General features: G+C 39.2%; 2 protein-coding genes across 2 annotated transcripts; one reads left to right on the top strand and one right to left on the bottom strand.

Annotated features, from left to right (window-relative positions):
* Positions 1-2,785: 2,785 nt before the first annotated feature.
* LOC124120322 (delta(3,5)-Delta(2,4)-dienoyl-CoA isomerase, mitochondrial-like) lies at positions 2,786-18,313 on the bottom strand. The gene is made up of 8 exons (XM_046483123.2): positions 18,199-18,313; positions 17,593-17,755; positions 12,581-12,669; positions 12,296-12,420; positions 9,950-10,063; positions 9,313-9,455; positions 4,576-4,726; positions 2,786-3,544 (listed from the first exon to the last, which is right to left on the bottom strand). The coding sequence occupies exons 1-8, from the start codon at positions 18,233-18,235 to the stop codon at positions 3,449-3,451; spliced, it is 918 nt and encodes a 305-aa protein (XP_046339079.2). The 5' UTR covers positions 18,236-18,313; the 3' UTR covers positions 2,786-3,448.
* A 39-nt stretch (positions 18,314-18,352) lies between these two features.
* LOC124120321 (retinol dehydrogenase 14-like) lies at positions 18,353-20,416 on the top strand. Its single transcript, XM_046483122.2, has one exon. The coding sequence runs from the start codon at positions 18,382-18,384 to the stop codon at positions 19,330-19,332; it is 951 nt and encodes a 316-aa protein (XP_046339078.2). The 5' UTR covers positions 18,353-18,381; the 3' UTR covers positions 19,333-20,416.
* Positions 20,417-20,895: the final 479 nt, after the last annotated feature.

Below are 20,895 nucleotides of genomic sequence, written 5' to 3'. Positions count from 1 at the left end.
GACTGCCTATTCTGCACGCAGTGGTCAAAGTCTTTATCACGAGTTGTAATAAATTGGTACTACACGGGGCGAGTTTTGTATTTTATATATTACTTGACGTTTAAAACCTTTTTTTAGAATTTCAATGTGTGTGTGTGTGGGGGGGGGGGGGGGGGGGGGGGGGGCAGAAATCTACGCGATCCACGGCACAATCCAATTGAGGTTTAACAAAACAATACCTCAAACACGTCAAAAGTTGGCATGTATTAATTTAATACCATGCAACGGACCATCTTAAGAATTCAGAGTTCCTTTCCAGAATTTTATCGTAGCGCTAAAATTATCAATATACCTAGGCGTACACGTGTCGTCGCGCTACGATCGCGCTGTAGAACGGGATCCTGCATCACAAAGTTTACATTCACGTCACAATACCATATGACGTAATTTGTGATATTTTGTTGCAAGATCCACCGGCGAAACAATGCCATGTGACGTCAGCCTAGCAACAGGGTTGATGGGGTCATCGAGTGTGCATAAGCTCCTCAGGGATGTTGAGAGTTTTCAATATTTGTTCGTGAAACTTGTTCCCGCAGTACATTAACACGCGCTTTGGTATTACACAATGTGTAATACAGCTGTATGTTTATTAAACGGGTGATCTCTTTACAGGCAAGTCATAAATTGTTGCTGTACGTGGCCTCATGCTATAGCAATGTCGGCTGACCTGTCCCTCTTTGGGACTCATGTTTGTGAGAAGGTACACATATCTATTGGGAGTTTTAGTATTGATACAATTTCTGTTTTTGTATTGATAATATTTCTATTTTCGTATTGATATGATTTTTTATTGATAGAAATTGACAGAATTTCTTTGGCTGCTCTGTTTATGTACGTTCACGTATCTGACCATATCTGCGAAATATAGTTAGTTTGGCCAACGCATTTTGCATCTCTTGGCATTAGGAGATCTACGACAGATAGACTGCAATTCTTGGTTTAACCGAGCCCGGGCTGGGGCCTGACGACATTCCAGAAACAAGTGAGCAATGGATTCAGGTTGATTGCAAGATGGGCATACATTGTCATGTGTTATGTGCTTTTTGTGACCCAATCTGTGGCGTGAGATGGCTAAATCAACTTTCATTTCATTTGAGTATGAGTATTTTTTTCTGTGTGGATTTGGGTTCGAATTTTGTATAGCCATCTGCCGATCTTACATGCGTCCCATGGGGCTTCTGCTTGTTCATTTTCATGAATATCTATTGAGACGGGATCTGACATAGCCCCACCTGTTTTCCATGACTATATTACCCCACAGAGTTTATAGCTTATCATATTATTATGAATAGATAGTAAATGTGTTTTATCATCTCCTCCCCAGGACACACCTTTGGTGTTTACTGTCCCGTTACCCTAACGAAAGCTCAATAGCGAGATGAACTCAATGTCAACTCATTGTGGATCAAGGCAGTTAGTATCGGGTGGGGATTAGCAATTCCAGTTGTGTGACTGCTATTCTACGTATCAAGTGAAATTTGGTATCTGACATGTCTGGCTACCAAGGAAATGTGTCAAGATAACAGGTCTTTCTACTTAAAGGGTGCTGCTAATCAGATATAACATAATGATGATTATGTAGTCTAGGGAGAATGCTGGGACCAAAGAAAAGTATCTACATAAGTTTCTTGCACTTAAAAGGTTTCTACTTGGCAATAATTCATTGTATATTTATTTACAAAACGTATCTAACGACCAAGAATGGAAACAGTTTGTTTTTTAACATGATTTTAAAACATAATGTAAGCAATTCGAGCGCTAGCCTTCATTGTGCCAATGAAACCGGACATTAAGCAAGAAAAGCTAAACCACTGTAGTTCAAGCAAGTTAGTAGGGGCACGGGTGGCCCAGTCGTCTAAGGTGCTGTGATTCGCTGTGCAGAGTTGCGTCTCTTGGCCACGCCAGAAACCTATGATTGTGGGTTCGAATCCAGGTTCAACCCGATTATGTTTCTAGGTTTTTTCAGCACGATATCTATGCTCGTGGGTTTCACCGAAGTGGTAAACGTCTGAGACCTGCATCACTTCGGGCTTTCCTCAAACATTAAGCTGACACTACGTGATATAACTGGAATACTGTTAAAAGCGGCGTTAAACTCAACGCACTCACTCACTCACTCACTCAAGCAAGTTAGTGAAACATCATGGGTTACCATTGCAGTGTGACCGTTAACATGGACCGGATTCATAATGTAATGCTTCATCACCATCCCTTGTGAACGAATGTCTACCTTGAGGTCATGTTTGTTTGTTTGTTTTAATGTTGTTTAACGCTGCACTCAGCAATATTCCAGCCATATAATCGAGTCTGGACCAGACAATGCAGTGATTGATATCATGAACTTCAACCAAGTTAGTGAGCCTGACCACTCGATCCTTGTAGTCGCCTTTTACGACAAGCATAGTCCCCTTATACGGCAAGCGTGGGTGGCTGAAGACCTATTCTACACTGGATCTTCATGGTTCTGTTTGTAGTGAGTGAGTGAGTATGGCTTGATGCCATCACAGCATTACACCTGGGGACACCAGAAGTGGGCGTCACACATTGTTTCTATGCAGAGAATCGAACTTAGACCTTCGGTTGGCGATGAGGGAAACTTTAACCAAAAGGCCATCCCATGGTCTCTAATTGTTTGTGTGCAAACTATCAATTAAGAAACAATGACCTTAAGAACCCTCCATACTTTTGACCCCTTGAGAATGTACTGATACTGAAGTACAGAATAGAAGAAAAATACACAAATAAATATGTACAAAAATAATTTATTGAAAACCAATCCACTTACATTCATATTCAACATTTCAAAACCACTGACACGAATATCGGGATATAAATATGATATAAATGTTCCTTTTGTATGGTTATATAATAGCGGGTGAGAAACACAAACCTTTGTTCAAACAATGCGTTTTAAAGGATATGCCATGGCAATGCTGACTAACTTCTGCAATCAACTACAACAACAACAAGCCCACACTCCATGATGGTGACTCCAGATGCAGCACCACAAAATCCATGGTGGGTTATGTGTCTTCACTTTCCCCAGTTATGCAACTTAATGACAAGAAGCAAGGGCTTTTACACATCATACCAAGGGGAGAATCCAGGCTTCAGGATGAACACATGATCCCCTGGGCTGCCCTACAAGCATCTTTTTATTTCCAACAAACAGGGATGTAACATGTCCAAAACTTGATTTATATTACAGAGGCAGGCATGTACAAGTACCAACAGGTCACTTGTGATTTATGTTTCATATTACTTGAGAAATCTACGAGTCGTTTCATATTTTGTCTGGTGCAATGACCTGTTCCTGTACAACAGTTCATCCTCCACTGATTCATGAATCCGTGATGTTTCTGCACCTTTATTGTAGTGTCATTATGAGGTCAATGTCTTGATCAACAGATCAAAGTTTGGAGAAAGTTGGGGTTTGTTTCTGCATTGCTGCCATGGCTGATTTGATTAAATCTTCACTCTGAAGCATGCCTTGGTTCCATACACGCTGAAAAACAATTAAACAATCAAACCGTTACCATGGTTACTTCATTTGCAGTGATTTAGATTCTTGGGGGTGCTGGTCAATTACTTGTAACTTTGACTAAAATGAATAAATTACCTTTCATTTCTACTACCATGGAACCCTGGCCTCATTTTTTCTTTTCCAAATTAATGGGTCACCTTATTCATAAATATGCATACCAACCTGAAGCTCCGAATTAGTACTTCCATTTTAACCGGAGGACATATTAATAACTTCTACGGCACACACTTGACACAGTGATCCAATGTGGTGCAAATAAACTGAACCCAAAAAGTTAGGGATCATGAATATTTCTGGGGATATTTGAATGAAATTGTGTGCTCAGATCTTTGATTAGCGGAAGCGAGAACTAAGATCTGATTTAATGAGATTGAGTTATATCAAGGTGTGTCAGCTTATTGTGGGAGGAAAGCCCGAAGTGATGCAGGTCTTAGATGTTTACCACTTCGGTGAAACCCTTGAGCACAGGTATGGTGCTGACAAACCTAGAAACATAAGCGAGGTGAACCAGGATTTGAACCCACAATCATAGGTTTCTGACAAGCCCAAGGGACGCAACTCTGCACAGCTTATTGCGCACCTTTGACGACTGGGCAATCCGTACTTCTAACCAGTATGAAGGTCGAGTTTGGCTTTACATTCATTCATTATCATTTGGCTCCAATTGTTATATGTTGATAAAAACCAAGAAACTCAATATAACCTATGACTGCTTGAGCATCATCAAGTGAAGTATAACAGTGCATTAAAATAGAGTTCTCTCTTCATTAATTGAAGTTCTATTGAATAGTTTTGAAATTCCTAAGTTGTGAGATGCTTCTGCATACACCTGTAGATTTATATTTTTATAAAGCATAACTGAATTTTCCAAATTTGAATAACATCTGCAAAATTTACCTATATCTAAAACCAATCATCAACAGACTTTCCTGAAAGCTAACAAGATGGATGACAGGACACGTAACTGAGTCCATAAGTTCCCTATTACTTACGATGTGTTCCAGGCCTTCTGTCACTCCATGATCCCGGGAATACACCAGGCTGACCTTGGAACCCTGTACAGCTATGGGACTCTTGCTTGCAATAAGCGTGGCCAAATCAAGGGCACCTTCCACCATCACTTTCTTATTGGGGAATATGCGACTGCAAAACAGAGCACTATTTGCTAGTACCTTGACCTGGAGAAGATTACTGTATGAAAACTATTTGGGATAGAAATGATCTGTAAAACAAAAGCTGGTGAGGGAGTGAGGGAGTGAGTTGAGTCAAGTGCTGAACTGAGCAGTGTTGGAGATACAGCACCGCACGTGTCAGCCTACAAGCAAGAGTATGGTGCTGAAAAACTTATGATCAAAATCTGGGCAAATCTGGAATAATGTGTGAGCAGAGACCATATAATAGAGGGACGGCCCTCCCCAACAGTTTATCATAAACCATCAGCGCTACGGTCTGGCATGTAACTGATACACCCCGACACCCTGCTGTTAACCTCTCTGTACCGCTGCAGATGCGCAATAGATGCGCAGACATTCACGACTGACCATTCTGGTAACCACGTAAACAATATTATATAATATCCGGGGCTAGAGTTAATTCCCTTAGCCGAGATTTCTCCGACTACGACCAGCGACAATCCAATAAAAGGACGTCTCTTAGCGGATCACAAAGATTTTCCTGGTCTAAATAGAATGACAGTGATGTTACCGCTACCAAGCCGTTGGTAAATACCTCCCAAAAAGATTCACTCAAAGAAAAAGATAGGAAATGAAAATATGACGTCTGTCCACAAGCGTAAGTTTTCGAGGTCGTGTGAAGAAAAAGCCGTTCCGATATCAAAAGTATTTTATAACGCATTCTATTTGTTTTAAAAATCAGTTAATATATCTCATTTTATGCTGCAATTGTTAACTATTATAAATAAACAAATATACCAAATCTACTACGAACGCCACAGAAAACTACGATCCGGTAAATTGCACAGGAACTCAGGAAGTGTAAATAAAACTCATCCAGAAGCAGGGAAGACACTTGTAACATATCACCATATTCCCGATGTTCACAAAATATATCTCCATATTAACTTCATATCTTATAAGTCCAGACTAGATTTACTTGCAAAAATGCATGATCACCGACTGGTGTAAATGCTTTACTATAAGCTAGAAAAAAAATGACGCCATATTAATGTTTTTATTTCATGTAAATTCGCTACTATTTTATAATGCTAATAGTTCCAATGAATTAGAAATACACATTAAACTACGAGCGTTGTTAAATGAATTTTCGATGTGTCCGACAATGGGCTTCGAAAGAATCAAACGTTATTGGTTAATGCCAGTTTGGGGTTAGCAGTGATAAAGGGGTTTGCCGGAGCGAGGTAAGTTTTTTTTCAAAGGGAGGCTACTGTTAAATTCCAAATATTCCGATATTACCCGATTAGATTGATATTTCAGCATACAAATAATTAGGTATTTCAGGTATAACAATATAGCTTCAACGAGCATGGTACCAGATATCTACTAGTATATCGTAAACTGTAGTAACGTTTGTTGTTTTCAAAATTCTTTCATCATAGTTTTCTATATCTGATCAATGAAAAACAAACTTTAAACTCTAACCTGGAACAAAGCATGCAACTACACCTGTATTACTATTAAAACAAAACAAAACATCACAAACTCTGACAAATATGTAAATGTATTTTTCACAGAAAAGGACAATAGACCATCTATATATTTTACTGAATGACACCTTCGACCTTGTTGTCTGCAACTTCTCTCCCGACGACTGCCGATATAATCCTTCTTCTTTCTTGGCATTTACAAAGCAAATGATAATTGTATTATACAATATTTCATGTAACGGATTTTTATTTTTGTATGATGTTTTCATTGTTGTGTAAATACACAAAGTAAGTAGTACCTTCATCATATTTACATTATTATGATTGGGTTTAGGACAATATCATTTTGCTCATAATCAATATTTACACGGCATAAAATAAATAATTGATTAAATGTAGTCATGATTTATACAGACAAAATCTACAGAAGATAACAAATATGTAGTATTGTAGTACGTAGTATATGCGCGATATGTGATAAGGCCTAACTGAAACAAAGTTAAACTTACGAAGAAATGGCGAAGCAATGGTAAAAAAAAATACGCGTTTTACAAAAACAATTCTAATATCATACAATATAAGTCACTTTGTAGAATGTTTCAAAGGATATATGCGGATGATAATCACAGACAAAATGCATGTTATGTCGTCTGCTATATGGTAATTTAACTTAAAATATGTGACGTAAAATATGGCCTTGCGCCAAAAATCATACCAAAAAAACTACCAATCGTATCTAAATAACGTTGGTACCAAGCCATAGGGGAAATCGTGATGAATGTAAAACTATTAAATTCAGGACCGATAATAGGAACACATTCGTCTGAAAGCATGCGAAAATTAAGAGTTGTGATGTAATTATTTCGGATTAATTCAGATTTAGTCCCATTTCTCGAGTCAAAATCTGAAATTTCGGATCCGCCCTAAATTTGTTAATGGCACTAAGCCAATTTTTAACATATCTCCTTTTTATACACCTACGTAACCAAGGACTTTCATTGCGAATTAGAGGCCGTTATTGAAAATCAAAATCTGCACTTTTGCCGATTTTACATGTGCGCCATTTTGTTCTCTCGGACAAAGACAAAGCGTGATCACAGTCATCAAATACAGTGACAACGACATGCTTTAGGGCACCAACAAATCTCAGTTGTAATGTTAACAATGTTAAGAAATACATGAGTGTAATTATGTATTGTGAAATATATCTTTTGCATGGGAAAAAAAGGCAACAACGATGACTGCAGTGAACGCGTTTCTGCTCGCTTCCGGACAGGCTGCGCAGTACAAGCCGTAGCACTGATGGTTTCGCGCATAGGCTAGAGGGCCGTCCCTCTATTATATGGTCTCTGGTGTGAGTAAGTGAGTATGGTTTTACGCCAGTTTTAGCAATATTCCAACATGTCACAGGAAACACCAGAAATGGGCTTCACACATTGTACCCATGTGGGGAATCGAACCTGGGCCTTCACGTTACGAGCGAACACTTTAACCAGCAGGCCATCCAACCGCCCCCCACAGAACTATGGCACACTCAAGGGGATGCAACTCTGCACCGCAAGCATCAATTATTCTATCAAGTATGAAAAAGACCAACAATTATATTGGTCACATCTTCAAGACAAATAACTTTCATTTATTTATCAACATGAATCCAAAATGCATTAGGAATCTCCTAGGCCTCCATTTGATCCAAAAGAGGATTAATAATTAATCTTCAATCCATGGGGATTCCAAGTAAGAATGGTCCCCAGCAACCTATGCTTGTCGTAGAGGTGACGAAATGGAGCCGAAGGTAAAGCGCTCAGTGACTTGGTTGAATGCATGTCATCACATCCAAATTGCATGGATTAATACTCGTGGTGTCAATCACGGGATTGCCTTCCCGGGATCACTTATTTACAAACATTCATCTTAAAACTTGAATGTTAATGAGAGCAGCATTAAACAACAAACAAATAATATTAATTATACTTCCAACTTACGAATTATTTTGTTAAAAAAAAGGGTCAAATCCTAACAGTAACCATGGCAACACACATCAAGGTCATCTCTGAGAGAGCATCTTCTATGGTGGTCACCTATTCCATCTAATCTAAGACTCACTACACAAAAACACAGGTAGATTCCAAGAAAACGTGTGTACAGCTGATTGCTGTGTCCGGCTTAGTTTACCAGAAAATACACAAGGTAATCTTAATCCCTGCATATAAAACAATGACAAGCAGAACAAAAAATACAATTTAAACGGTAAATCAACATGTCTGGTGATTTTTTATCTCAAATTTCGAATTTGTACTGACCAAGTTTCTCATCAACCGTTCTTTTGCCGGACTTCGCTAAAGGGGTACGGTGTAAAAAAAATTCTGCGCTTGGTATTGGATTATTTTATTTTTTTCAAAAATACTGAATCCGCTAGAGGGGGTGCGCATTATACATGGCTGCGCACTATACTCGAGAAAATACGGTATCTATGCGCCAAGTTTGGTGAAAAAATATTTTATGGTTTTCAATATCTGCTCCAGAAACGAACACTGCTGCCATTTCCAGTCTAAATCAAAGTTGTTGCCACGGAAATTTGAGTCGATTTCAAAACCTCCTGTTAAACATGTGGCAGGAGATAGAAATTACAATATCAAAGCCTAGGCTTGAAGTGGAGATGTGACATCTTCCTGAGGCAAGAAAGTCAAGTTTCCACCCTTGAGTAACTAACCTGGAATTGGCAGGATTAATGCATCTCTGCATATGTACCATCAACTGGGCATCGACAGATATTTTTGAAATCTTTTATGTTTTTAATCAAGATGCTCACGTGATTTGATGCACTTCGAAAGGTACGACCAATTTTATTACAATATTGATCTTGATCATCAATCAGATCGTCTTGACTGGGAGCAGCCATTTTGTTTGAAGCAAATGCAAGTGATGTAAGAGGTGGAATCTGATAGGTCATAACTTGTAATAGCCACTGGTGCCGCTACAATTGAGTCAAGAAATTCCAACTTTGTTGGTCAATTGTGGAAACTGGACTTTTGGAGTCAATGAACTCCCATGCCCCAGGAAGATTGTTGCACACAATCCCCATCTTAGAAAGGTACTTGCTGACCTGACATAGCCAATGGCAAGAGCTTCATCAGCATAGAACTTCCTGGCAGTGTAGACCAGCTCCCTCACCAGACTGTCATTGCCCACCACCTTGGGGAACCTTTGCAGCGTTCCGACATCTGCCGCCAGGCCAATATCCACCTCCTGGACAAAGTGATGTACTGTTTTGACACTTCATTTCAATACATATTCAGAGAAAATCAATATTAACCTGGTCACATGCATGTTATCCTATATATCTCCTGGGCTTGTGTTTTGGTAAACCTACACTAGCTACTGGATCCATTCCCGTGGTTCTTGCTAACTCAAATTAACGGGAATGGAACCACGGATTAGTGTAGGTTTACTGAAATGCAAGCCCTTGTGATGTAGAGGATGCATGCATGGTTAACAAACAAATTTTCCCGAAACCTTCAAATTCACCTTTAACATTTTTAAACCGAGACTGAAAGCAAGAATAATATGTCTTTTCATCATGTGTATACTTGAGGTAAACATTTGCATGGACCTAATGCAATTGTAAATATGGTATAATGTAAATTCAAAACTTTAAAGATGAAATATGAAATAGCAAATATATAATGGATAAATGAATGCGAACTCCCTCATTGAATAAGAAAGAAATTGTTTCTCCTTGCCTTAATCTGAAACCATGCATCGCTGGTGCAGTATCGCACATCACAGGCGGACGTCATGTCAATACCCGCACCCACACTGGCACCATGCATAGCTGCAATCACTGGCTTGGTACACTGCAACAGCACGGGAGGAATTTAAGTGTGGCAAGGGGAGGGGCAAGGGAGTACCCAGATACAATCCACAATCCTTTATGGAGCCAGGTACCCAGCTAATACAAACAGGCACCCACGGTCCACTTTCAGGACCCTGGTGTAGGAAAACATCCTCAGAAATGCAGTATCCATCTTCCCGAGGCAAGTGTGTCCACTAGCCTATATCAAAGTGTTTGTTGTTTAGCGCCGCACTCAGCAATATTCCAGCCATATGACGGAGGTCTGTAAATAATCAAGTCAATCCAGACAATCCAGTGATTGACATCATGATCATCGATCCACGCATTTGGGATCAATGACATGCATCAACCAAGTCAGTGAGCCTGACAACCCAGTCGCCCCTTACAACAAGCATAGTCACCTTTTACAGCAAGCATGGGTTGGTGAAGACCTATTCTACCCCGGATCTTCATGGGTCCATTACCTTTTAATGGCTCCATCAATAGTTATGGATCTATCATAACTTTACTACCACAGGCCTCGTTAAAGACCGATAATATTGTAGAACGAAACTCTGATGCCAGTACAGTATGCTGAGGAAAACATGGTAATTTGTACAGGTATATATGGCTATTGTTAAGTTAAAGTCTCAGTATTGATACAAGGTCAATTAAACAAGAGCCTTTACAACAACAAAAAACTCTCAGTTCTCATGAACCCAGATACCCATTAGTAGTGCAGTGATACAGAGATACAGTACACTACATTGATTTATGAACCCTGCATTCGATACATACAATACATTTCATAACAAGTTATTTAAGGATTGACTGTGTATTTTTTTCGGTTCATTGAGGTATGAATCGAAAAAGCGATGTGCAAACTGTATGAATCCACATAGCAGATACTTACAAAAGTTTGCACATCGGTTTTTCGATTCATACCTCAATGAACCAAAAAAAATACATAGTCAATGCTTATAATTAAATTCAACGAAAATATATAATAGTTCAACCAAAAACAATTGTTTATATAAAAGCAGACAAAAAATGACAAGATTGATAAACATTGTAGTAGTAATTTGTAGGAATACATACTGTGGTGTGACATGAATCAGGTGATTGTTTAATTTATGCACATAACTTGACACACCCACACAGTCAGTAGCCAATCAACCGAGAGTAGGATTAAAAACAAAGTTCATAGAACCTGTCAATCAAGGAAAGAGGCAAGAAGAACTGCAACAGTCAGACTGTAAGGAGCTGGAACAAATATGTCCGGGAGAAGGCGGCTGTTTCAAATGACATGGTCAGTTACTGCCAGAATCGAACATTAGTTCCCTGTGAACGGGAAGACCCAGTTGGAAAAATGCTAGTTAGAAATGAAACCCGAAGAAATGAAAGTTGTGGCAAGGAGGCGAGCGGGACAAAAACAGGCGAGCGAGTCTGAACATCTCCAGTTTCATTCATTCTCGGCCTTCGGTCTCAAGGGTTGTATGGACAAGGAATATGCATGAATTTCGCTAAATGCCCAGTGCATGGTGATACATGTGAGCAGAAAGGGAAATCCCTTGCATGTAATATTAGGATTCCCCGACATTCCGTAGTAATAAAAGTAGTCCGCTTCGGTGGGCGTGGCTTAATTTTTTACATTCCATGGGAAATGAATGCAATAACACGTGACCAATTCAGCTAATCAGAATGCAGGAATTTCAATGAACACAAGGAAAAGTTAATTATATTAGTGTGAAAACATGTGAATAATAACAGAAACTGTTCAACAACTAGCTGATGCAGATTCTCTCGTATTTCATGGTTGGACATAAATAACATAACATTCACTGTGCCCTCTACCAATATGTTTCTGCCCTACAATATCCCATCTTTGATTTCTGCATCAATTCACATGAGCACCTTGATTAAAAACATGAAAAGATTTTGAAAGTATCTGTTGACAACGAATGCACACGCTTTGCAAATCCTGCAATTGACCGAATCTGCATGACAGTTTACGAACCGGCTTTTGATTTCATTGCACAATTTTGAATGGACAATGCATAGACTTGTTAGTCCAGCTAAAATCTAACTCCATAATACCAGCCTAGTTCGGCAAGGGTCGAAACTGGACTTTTATAGTCAGTTAACTCCCTTGTCTGGGGAAGATGCTGCTGGTGAGTGACAAGTATGGGTGTTATGTCACTTTCAGCAGTATTCCTGCTGTATCATGCTGGGTCACCAAGACATGGCTACATACCCTCTCAATAACAGTGAAGGATTCCTGGAAACTTTGGATAGCCTGGCGCATCTTGAAGGCCTTCCTGCCCACCTCAGCATCAGACTGCATCATGTCCATGCTAGCAAAGTCTCCCAGGTCCAGACCTGCAACGAGAAGGCAAGAAACGGTAGAAGTCTCTTGGCCCCAGTAAACAGGACTGTCTTTCTGAAAAGTTAGAAAAACTATTCTTTGTCAAAAAGTTTGGTGTTCAAAATAAAAATAAACTTATCAGTGACCAAGGCAACCTGCACACAGATGTCCCACCTGCAGTGAAGGTCTTCCCGGCGCCGGTCAGCACAACAGCACGGCACTCACTGTCCCCAGCTACGTAGTTGAAGCACTCGACCATCTCTCTGTAGGAAACAAGTTCCTTCTTGAGTTTCAGCAAATCATAAACAGTGTTTAAAATGTAGCATGAAAGTCGAGGGAACGTTGTCAATCGAAAAACATTAAGAATGAAATATTGAGGTGGTTCCTAGATTCAAATACGACTGGAGAAAACCTGAATGGCTCCCTGACTCACGCCATTCATTTGTATGAGCACAAGCATGATAAGGGCGGCCATTTATGAGCATGTATCATTCATAACTGAGACCAGATTATTTCATCTTCTTGTTTTATGAATAATCCTAAACCATATAGCTTTCAAAGGTTTGATGCAAATAGAATAGCTGTGTTTGATAAATATCTGTGTTTTTAAAACAATTAATAATAATTATTGGAAGTAAGACACCTTACCAGGCGCCCTTTTCAGATTTCAGTTGGCCATTTTCAACACAAAACTTGAAACTTGATAAAAATTCTAATGTATTTCCTCAAATTATAATGGCTTGTTCATTAAAAGAGACAGCCAACCCATACCCCACCTAACAACTAACGCTAAGGATCGTAAAGGGGTGCTGGATTGGAAAGGGGATCCACGGGCTAAGGATAGAGTTGGGGGTAACCAACACAACTAACCCTAAGGATCGAAGAGGCTTGCGAGATCTCAGAAGCGAGAACCAGAGTCAGCAACCTGAGCCAATTAGCACAATTGCCCTTGGTAAACTGCATTGCAAAAAAAACTTTGAGAAAACCCACGTTTTTTTTAAGCACAAACATGTGTACACTTTGAAAATTTGGAACAAAAACTTAAAAACAATACAAACAAGCATGAAATACACATATACCCTGCCAATATGACATGTCCGGTTGTGTGCAGTGCATTAGCTCCTGTGAACTATGTTCACTGGGCCTTTTTGTAAATGGCCTAATTGCAGAACTAAAAAAAGTTATTACTGGTGTTGTTTTGCCATCTGCAGTTTATGATAGAAAACGTAACTGTATTTGTAATGAGTAAGGATGAGACATATGGACGAACAACTTCTTTATTACAATTAGCAAGGTTTCAGTGTAGATTCTAACACCGTTATCAAGCAAGTGAAGTACAGAGTATGGTTGACAAGAATATATACAGGATAGGAGGCAGTGTTTATACAGCTGAGTAGGTTTAAGATGCAGTTACACTGTTGTATTTGTAATGAGTTGTGTCATTACCTAAACAATAATCAGAGAAGTAAGGGAGTTCTTACTTTACTTTGAGAAGAGTGAGAGCAGGGGTCACCATGTGGTGTACTGAGAAGTACAGCACCAAACATCTGATGATCCGAGTAGTAGACTGGAGTATGGAATGCTACAGCACTGGCATGATCAGTAAACAACAAGTCCAGTGTATAGCTCCAAGACAGTGAGTTGGAGAGTGAATGAGTTGAGTCATTTTCCGCACATTAAAGAAATCTTCAAGTTTCAGTTTTTCACTCAGATCACAGTTGAAATCCCCAGTATCTATGACATGTTCACATTTATGCTGCTTGGAGAGATCCTGAAGTTTCTGCATGAAGTTAGTAAGTGTATGCGACAACCGTGTCCATGACATTTTTGGAGGAACATACACACAAGCAATGCAGAACTTGCCGACAAGAAACCAATCTTTCTTCACATTTTCGAAATGAACATTGAGGGATCGAACATTCAAATGAGCCACCTTGAGTCCATCACCATGAATAATCTTTCATTCGGCAATCTAGTCATCTCATCCAATGCTTTTTTGTTTACTACAATTTTGTGTTCAGCAAAACCTACAAGTTTTATCCTTAATTTGACCCTACTGAGCATTGTATACACTTGACCAGGCTGGGCTTTAAATTTACTTCCTTGTGTAATTGTCATGTTCCCAATCATCTGCTCAAAGGTGCTACCTTGAGACTTGTGGATTGTGAGGCCCCATGCTTAAGTTCCTGGATACTGTTTTCTTTCAACCATGACAGAATATTGTACGGTTTTCTGCTCCGGGAACAAGCACTACTGCCATTTTCAGTCTAAGTAAAAGTCGTTGCCAGGGAAACTCAAAAAATATTTTTTTCAAAAATCCCAAAGTATCAATAGACACCAGTTTACTGCTAGACCTTTTTAATGAGCCAGGTTTGGTGAAGAAATATTGTATGTTTTTCAAGATAAGCTCCAGAAAAGAGGTCTACCGCCATTTTCAGACTAAGTCAAAGTCGTAGCCTGGGAAATTTAAAAAACTTTTTTTTTTAAATCCCAAAGTATCAAAAGGCACCAGTTTTCCACTAGACCTATTTATGCGCAAGGTTTGGTGAAGTAATATTGAACAGTTTTCAAGATCTGCTCCGAAAACGAGGACTACCGCCAAGGACGGCACCCCTTCCTATATACCCCTTCCACTTCGTGGCAGGAGATAATAATACCCATACATCCAAGTAATGTATCACACAACAGTTATGGCAATGTCTGATGGACATAGATGCTGACTTGAATATCCCACATAGGTCATAAACAATAACATAAACAAAACAGACAAAGCAGGAGGGAGTATTTTTAGTGTTGTATCCGTACTGCATACAAAACTGAAAACATAGTTTTGTACACATGTGCTCAAAACTACTGTTGATAAAAACCTATGTTATCAAGCACAAATATGTGTACACTTTCAAAAAGTTTAACGAAAAATTCAAAAACAATACAAATTAAACAGGAGTGCGTATTGCATACGAAACTGAAACCATACATACATGTAACTACTGTTAAAGGGGCACTGATCTAACGCAATTCCCCGGGACTGGTTGTTGCCTTTGTTATTGTTTTTTCCCAGTGAGTACCCGGATGTACAGCAGAAATCTAGACTAGTTCGCGACCTCTGCTGCGCCATTCATAAGCGCATTAGTCACTTGTATGGGTAGTAATAAGGGCGTATGGTCACATTGATCAACAAAATGAAATACAGTTTTCGAGATAATAAGGAAATGTAGGTATCTTTGTGGGTAGCATCGGTAATGGTGACGTAGTTTTGATAAGTCACTTGCTTGGTAATTTTGCGATTTTCGTTTACACTATTTTGACTTGCAACACAAAGTTTCACCTGAGCATTGCTTTTTGATAGTGTGTATATTTTTGTCAAAATGTGTCACATTTTAAAATTTATTAAACGCCTAAATATTCAGTTATTTAACAAAGTGACTGAAAAACATTTCCATCTGTATTATTATGATAACGAATTCCAAACATTTTGATATTTAATGTCATCACCAAGAGACTGAAAATGTTACGTTGAAAAGTACATTTCTATGTTGTTTGGCTTCTAATCCTACATAGTAATCTGTTGTGATGTTTGTAGGCCCTTTTTATCGTCTTAATCAATCTGGACAGATTTTTTTAGTCAAAATGAATGAAATATTTACACATTTTATAAATTGCCTGAGAGAATTACATTTTACAAATTGACGGTAATATATACACGCTTACAAGGGAAAAGGCCTGGGAAAACAACGTCTATCGCGCATTGAAGAATTTCCCAACCAAGACGTAGAAAAACAAGGACGAATCGGTTCAATGCTACAGCAAATGAAGGAAAACAAAATGCAAATACCATAAGTACAACCTACCAAATTTATGTGTATAAATTTTAGGCAGCTTCCTTGTTTGAGGAATGTATCCGTGAATATCCACACAAAGGAACAATAGCCCACTCGTCTGCAGCTGTACAAAGAAACTTATTCGATGTCACGTGTCTCTGTAACAATCACATATTTTAAAAGATATATATCGTTTCTCAATTGATCACTTGGATTGTTTCGGGTGTTTCACATAGGTGTCAAGTCTCAAGGGTCAGCTGAGAAAGCCCACGTGACAACTATTTTCATAACGTCCACGGTTCCTAAAAAATCCATTGAGTGATAGATAACAATGATCAATCAATCAGCGGATTATCAGTTAACCCTTTGAACAAAGTATGTTGTTTTTACATCGGCACTTCACGCAAGGATATGAGTGTATTCCCTTTGTTTCAGTAAACCTAGACGTGTAAACACTCACTTTTGACATATCCACTGTGCAAGATAACAGTGATTAATCAATCAATGTATTTTCTGTTAATCCTTTGATGACTAGGAACGATCCGTGGATTTACAAAAAAAAAGGAAATCAACTGATCATTCACCTCTTGCTGGTCTGCCACGTGCATATTACATAACACACATTTCACCTCACTTCAAACCTGGATTTAGATTGAATAATTACCCCAGACACAATAAATGCCAAATGGGAACCTTTGTCATGTAATCTAAGTGGTGCTTCCACTAATTGTACTTGTAATAAATTCATTAACTGAGCATCAAGTGAATGACGACAAATACACAAGTGTAGGGTTATACCAGAAAACGTGGATGACAACAAGGGAGTAGTAATCGTATTATCAACGCAATCCGAAATCCGAAAATGCTTTCACTGCATGGATACTTTTTTTAGTGTTAAACTACAACCATCTGGGGTATTTCCAAATGACGACATCCGATGAGCTCCGCCATTCTTTTTGTCTGTTAGTTTAGGCTGAAGAAATTAATTAACATGCGCCCTTTGTCGAAATCTTTTTAGATCACGGTTAACCAATCAGTGTTTATGCAAAAATGCGTAAAACAAATATTGCCTCCAGCCTCCAAGTTTATTTAGCTGTCCTTGCAGACGGTAGCCAGTCTCTGGTCACGCTCAGTTGCGTTGCGTATCATCCGGGTACTCGCGGGGAAAAAAAACAATAACAAAGGCAACAACCAGTCCGGGGAATTGCGTTAGATCAGTGCCCCTTTAACATACATATCTAAAATATCTCTCATAGATACTTGAGCCTGAATGATATGAAAAATCTGTTCTTACAACAGATGTTGCAATCCGCGCAGAAACTAACTTTGACAGGAAAACATACATATGTGCAGTAAATGCTGTACCTCCAGAAAGCTTGGTTCATGGCATTCCGCTTCTCAGGTCTGTTCAGCTCGACCTGAACCACCATGTCCCGCGGTCTGGTGACGTTCAGAGTCTCGAACTTGGGAGTCTGTGCACTACACATGGCTCTCACAACATACTGTAACTGACTTCGACTTCTTGTTCCTATGAACGTACAGCAAAAATATCGTCTTATTCCCTATTTGTATATTGTGTATTGTATTTTTGTTTTCCTGATAGTGTTGTTTAAAAAAATAATGAGAAGTCAAAATGTGATTTTTCACCCATAACTCAAGGTCCCTTATCTCATGGTTGGTCACAAATATTGTTTAAATTTTAAGATATAGTATAGGCTGATAAAACCTAACAGAAGATGACAAATCCCCCCGGCCCCCACAAACTCGTTTTCGCAGACTACGTCAGTGAGGGACATAATTATGGACTTTGACCACTGGTAGTGGTACGGGTAGCCTAGGCTCTGACATTGCCAACTGTATCTAATTTTACGGATTTTCATTTAATGTACAGTAAACATATACATAACATTAATAAATATCTATATAGAAAAACAGCTTTATCACATATGAACTAATTTACTTTCTTCGTACCTGTGACGAACGTTTTCCAAACTTTGTTAGCAAACATTTTGTTTTCACCCTGCTCATTCACTCATATTAGAGTTATCCGCCCTTTTGAGAGTTCGTCTGCTCTGTGAAATGATTGGGCAGAAGCAAAAACGTTCAGCCAATCAATATTGTTGTTATTTCCGATTTAGGCTGATGTAAACAAACATGGCGTGGTTCTGGGTTGTGGTCGCAAGTGGTGTTTCCGTGTCTTTGCTGGTCCTGCGTAGGATCGTGAACAGTGCGAAAATATGTCCAAGTAAGGCAATGATGACAGGAAAGACGGTAGTGATAACGGGTGCTAACTGTGGTATCGGAAAGTCTACTGCCTCGGAGTTAGCCAAACGAAACGCAAGGGTGATTTTAGCATGTAGAGATGTTGGCAAAGCAACGAAAGCAGTCAACGAAATCCGACGACGCACGCAAGGCGGGGAGCTGGTTGTAAAGTACCTTGATCTAGCGTCAGTAGTCTCTATACAGAAATTTGCTGATAGCTTGCAGAAAGAAGAACAAAGATTAGACGTATTAATAAACAACGCTGGAGTCTTCCAATGTCCGTACACCAAAACCAAAGATGGTTTTGAGATGCAGATGGGTGTTAATCACATTGGTCATTTCTTATTGACGAATTTGCTAACAGACATGTTAAAGAAATCTGCACCAAGTAGAGTGGTTGTTGTTACGTCATCTCTTCATAAGAGAGGAACTATCGACTTCGATGACCTCCAAAGTGAGCGGTTTTATAGCAAGTCTAAGAGCTATGCCAACAGCAAATTAGCAAATGTTCATTTCTCAAGGGAATTAAGCCGGCAGTTATATGGTAGCAACGTCTCTGTTTATTGCGTGCACCCAGGAATGGTAATGTCTAACGTCAGCAGACATGTGGTGCCAGGGTTCATTAAGTCTCTATTAACACCATTGGCTCTCCTGCTTGGTGCACGCACAAATTTTGAGGGTTGTCAAACAGTTTTATATTGCAGTGTTGCTGAAGAAGTAGCAAATGAAACAGGAAAATATTATGGAAATTGTAAGATGGAACCATGGCATCAAGCATCAAATGATGATGGTGTTGCTAAAAAGTTGTGGGAAGTCAGCGAGAAATTGACAAAGTTAGCATGACACTATAATGCAATAATTGCCCATCAGCTTTCATGTAGTCTTACATAATTTATATGTCTGTCTATACATAAAGTAAGTAAATTGTTTCATTCTTTTCAACTATTTATGCAAGAATTACAAAAGAATTACTAGTACATCTTGTGTTTATGTTAGTACATTTGATACTGAATTAAATAATACCTGTGAAACATGCATTTTCTGCATTAGTTCTGTTTGTGATTGTCGTTACCATACATGTATTGTTATGTTTCTGAGTGGTAATTGATTCTATGAACTTGACTTGCAATGACAACTGGGTAGCAGAGAGCCCTGAGGTGATCCAACACTCAAGACAAGACCCTGCATCTCGGCCATGAACTTGACTTGCAATGACAACTGGGTAGCAGAGAGCCCTGAGGTGGACCAACACTCAAGACAAGACCCTGCATCTCGGCCATGAACTTGACTTGCAATGACAACTGGGTAGCAGAGAGCCCTGAGGTGGACCAACACTCAAGACAAGACCCTGCATCTCGGCCATGAACTTGACTTGCAATGACAATTGGGTAGCAGAGAGCCCTGAGGTGGACCAACACTCAAGACAAGACCCTGCATCTCGGCCATGAACTTGACTTGCAATGACAACTGGGTAGCAAAAAGCCCTGAGGTGGACCAACACTCAAGACAAGACCCTGCATCTCGGCCATGAACTTGACTTGCAATGACAACTGGGTAGCAGAGAGCCCTGAGGTGACCCAACACTCAAGACAAGACCCTGCATCTCGCCCAAAATAGAATAGATATAATCGGGATGATTGTTCCCAACATTTGTCTGCCTAAGAACTGGCCACAGTGATGTAGTTGGAACAGTTGTAGAGTACTGTGTTATAATTAAAATCATGAGGATAAGAAGAAGCATTGGCATGGATAGACAACCTTTTTTACACTTTAGCCAGGTTAGTCTTGGAGGATTTAACTTCTTTGCAAAGCATACATAACTTATGACCTTTCAGTGAAAATTCCATTTCATTTTACAAGCCTAGCATTACTCTGCCTTAGAAACATATATATATGTATAATATGTATCATAAATGATGTATTCGCCTGATGATCAATTCATATTTTGTCTTTGGGGTTTACCCAAACACTTATAGAAAAAACATCAACACAAACATATCAGGAGAGGTTTTATTCAATCTTATTAAAATCAGATCTTAGTTCTCGCTACCGCTAAACAAAGATCTGAGGACATCCCATTACAGGTCACGTCAGACCGACCTTGCGCGAACTTTGACCAACCAATGGAATGACCAATCAGAGGGCAGCTTTCTTGTGCTTTACGGCACTAATTTCAACTCGGTGACTACGCTTCGAAACATATTTTGACAAATTCTCAATTACAAATTTGAAACCTTAACAAAAAACATTTTGGAATGGCTAATAGATGGTCTAGATTGTAAGGATTCAGTCGTTAAACCCGTAACTATCGTTCGGAATACCCCACATTTAAGTTTTCGAGGTTGCATGATTAGAAATCACATTCTGACTGTCACTTTCATAATCTGGTAAGCGACGTTCTGATTG

The sequence above is a fragment of the Haliotis rufescens genome, unplaced genomic scaffold (genome assembly GCF_023055435.1).
Source record: "Haliotis rufescens isolate VD_foot unplaced genomic scaffold, xgHalRufe1.0.p SCAF_3, whole genome shotgun sequence".
In the NCBI taxonomy this organism is placed as follows: domain Eukaryota; kingdom Metazoa; phylum Mollusca; class Gastropoda; order Lepetellida; family Haliotidae; genus Haliotis; species Haliotis rufescens.
Note: the sequence above shows the minus strand (reverse complement) of the source record. Positions and strands in the feature narration are given on the sequence as shown.

Excerpts from the sequence above, each read along its gene's own strand:
- LOC124120322 (XM_046483123.2), bottom strand. The coding sequence starts at position 18,235 with ATGTTTGCTAACAAAGTTTGGAAAACGTTCGTCACAG. Across the intron at positions 12,670-17,592 it reads ATGAACCAAGCTTTCTGGAG|AGAGATGGTCGAGTGCTTCA; the intron begins GTACAGCATTTA and ends TGTTTCCTACAG. Across the intron at positions 3,545-4,575 it reads CAGAAGGCCTGGAACACATC|CGTGTATGGAACCAAGGCAT; the intron begins GTAAGTAATAGG and ends ATTGTTTTTCAG.
- LOC124120321 (XM_046483122.2), top strand. The coding sequence starts at position 18,382 with ATGGCGTGGTTCTGGGTTGTGGTCGCAAGTGGTGTTTCCGTGTCTTTG.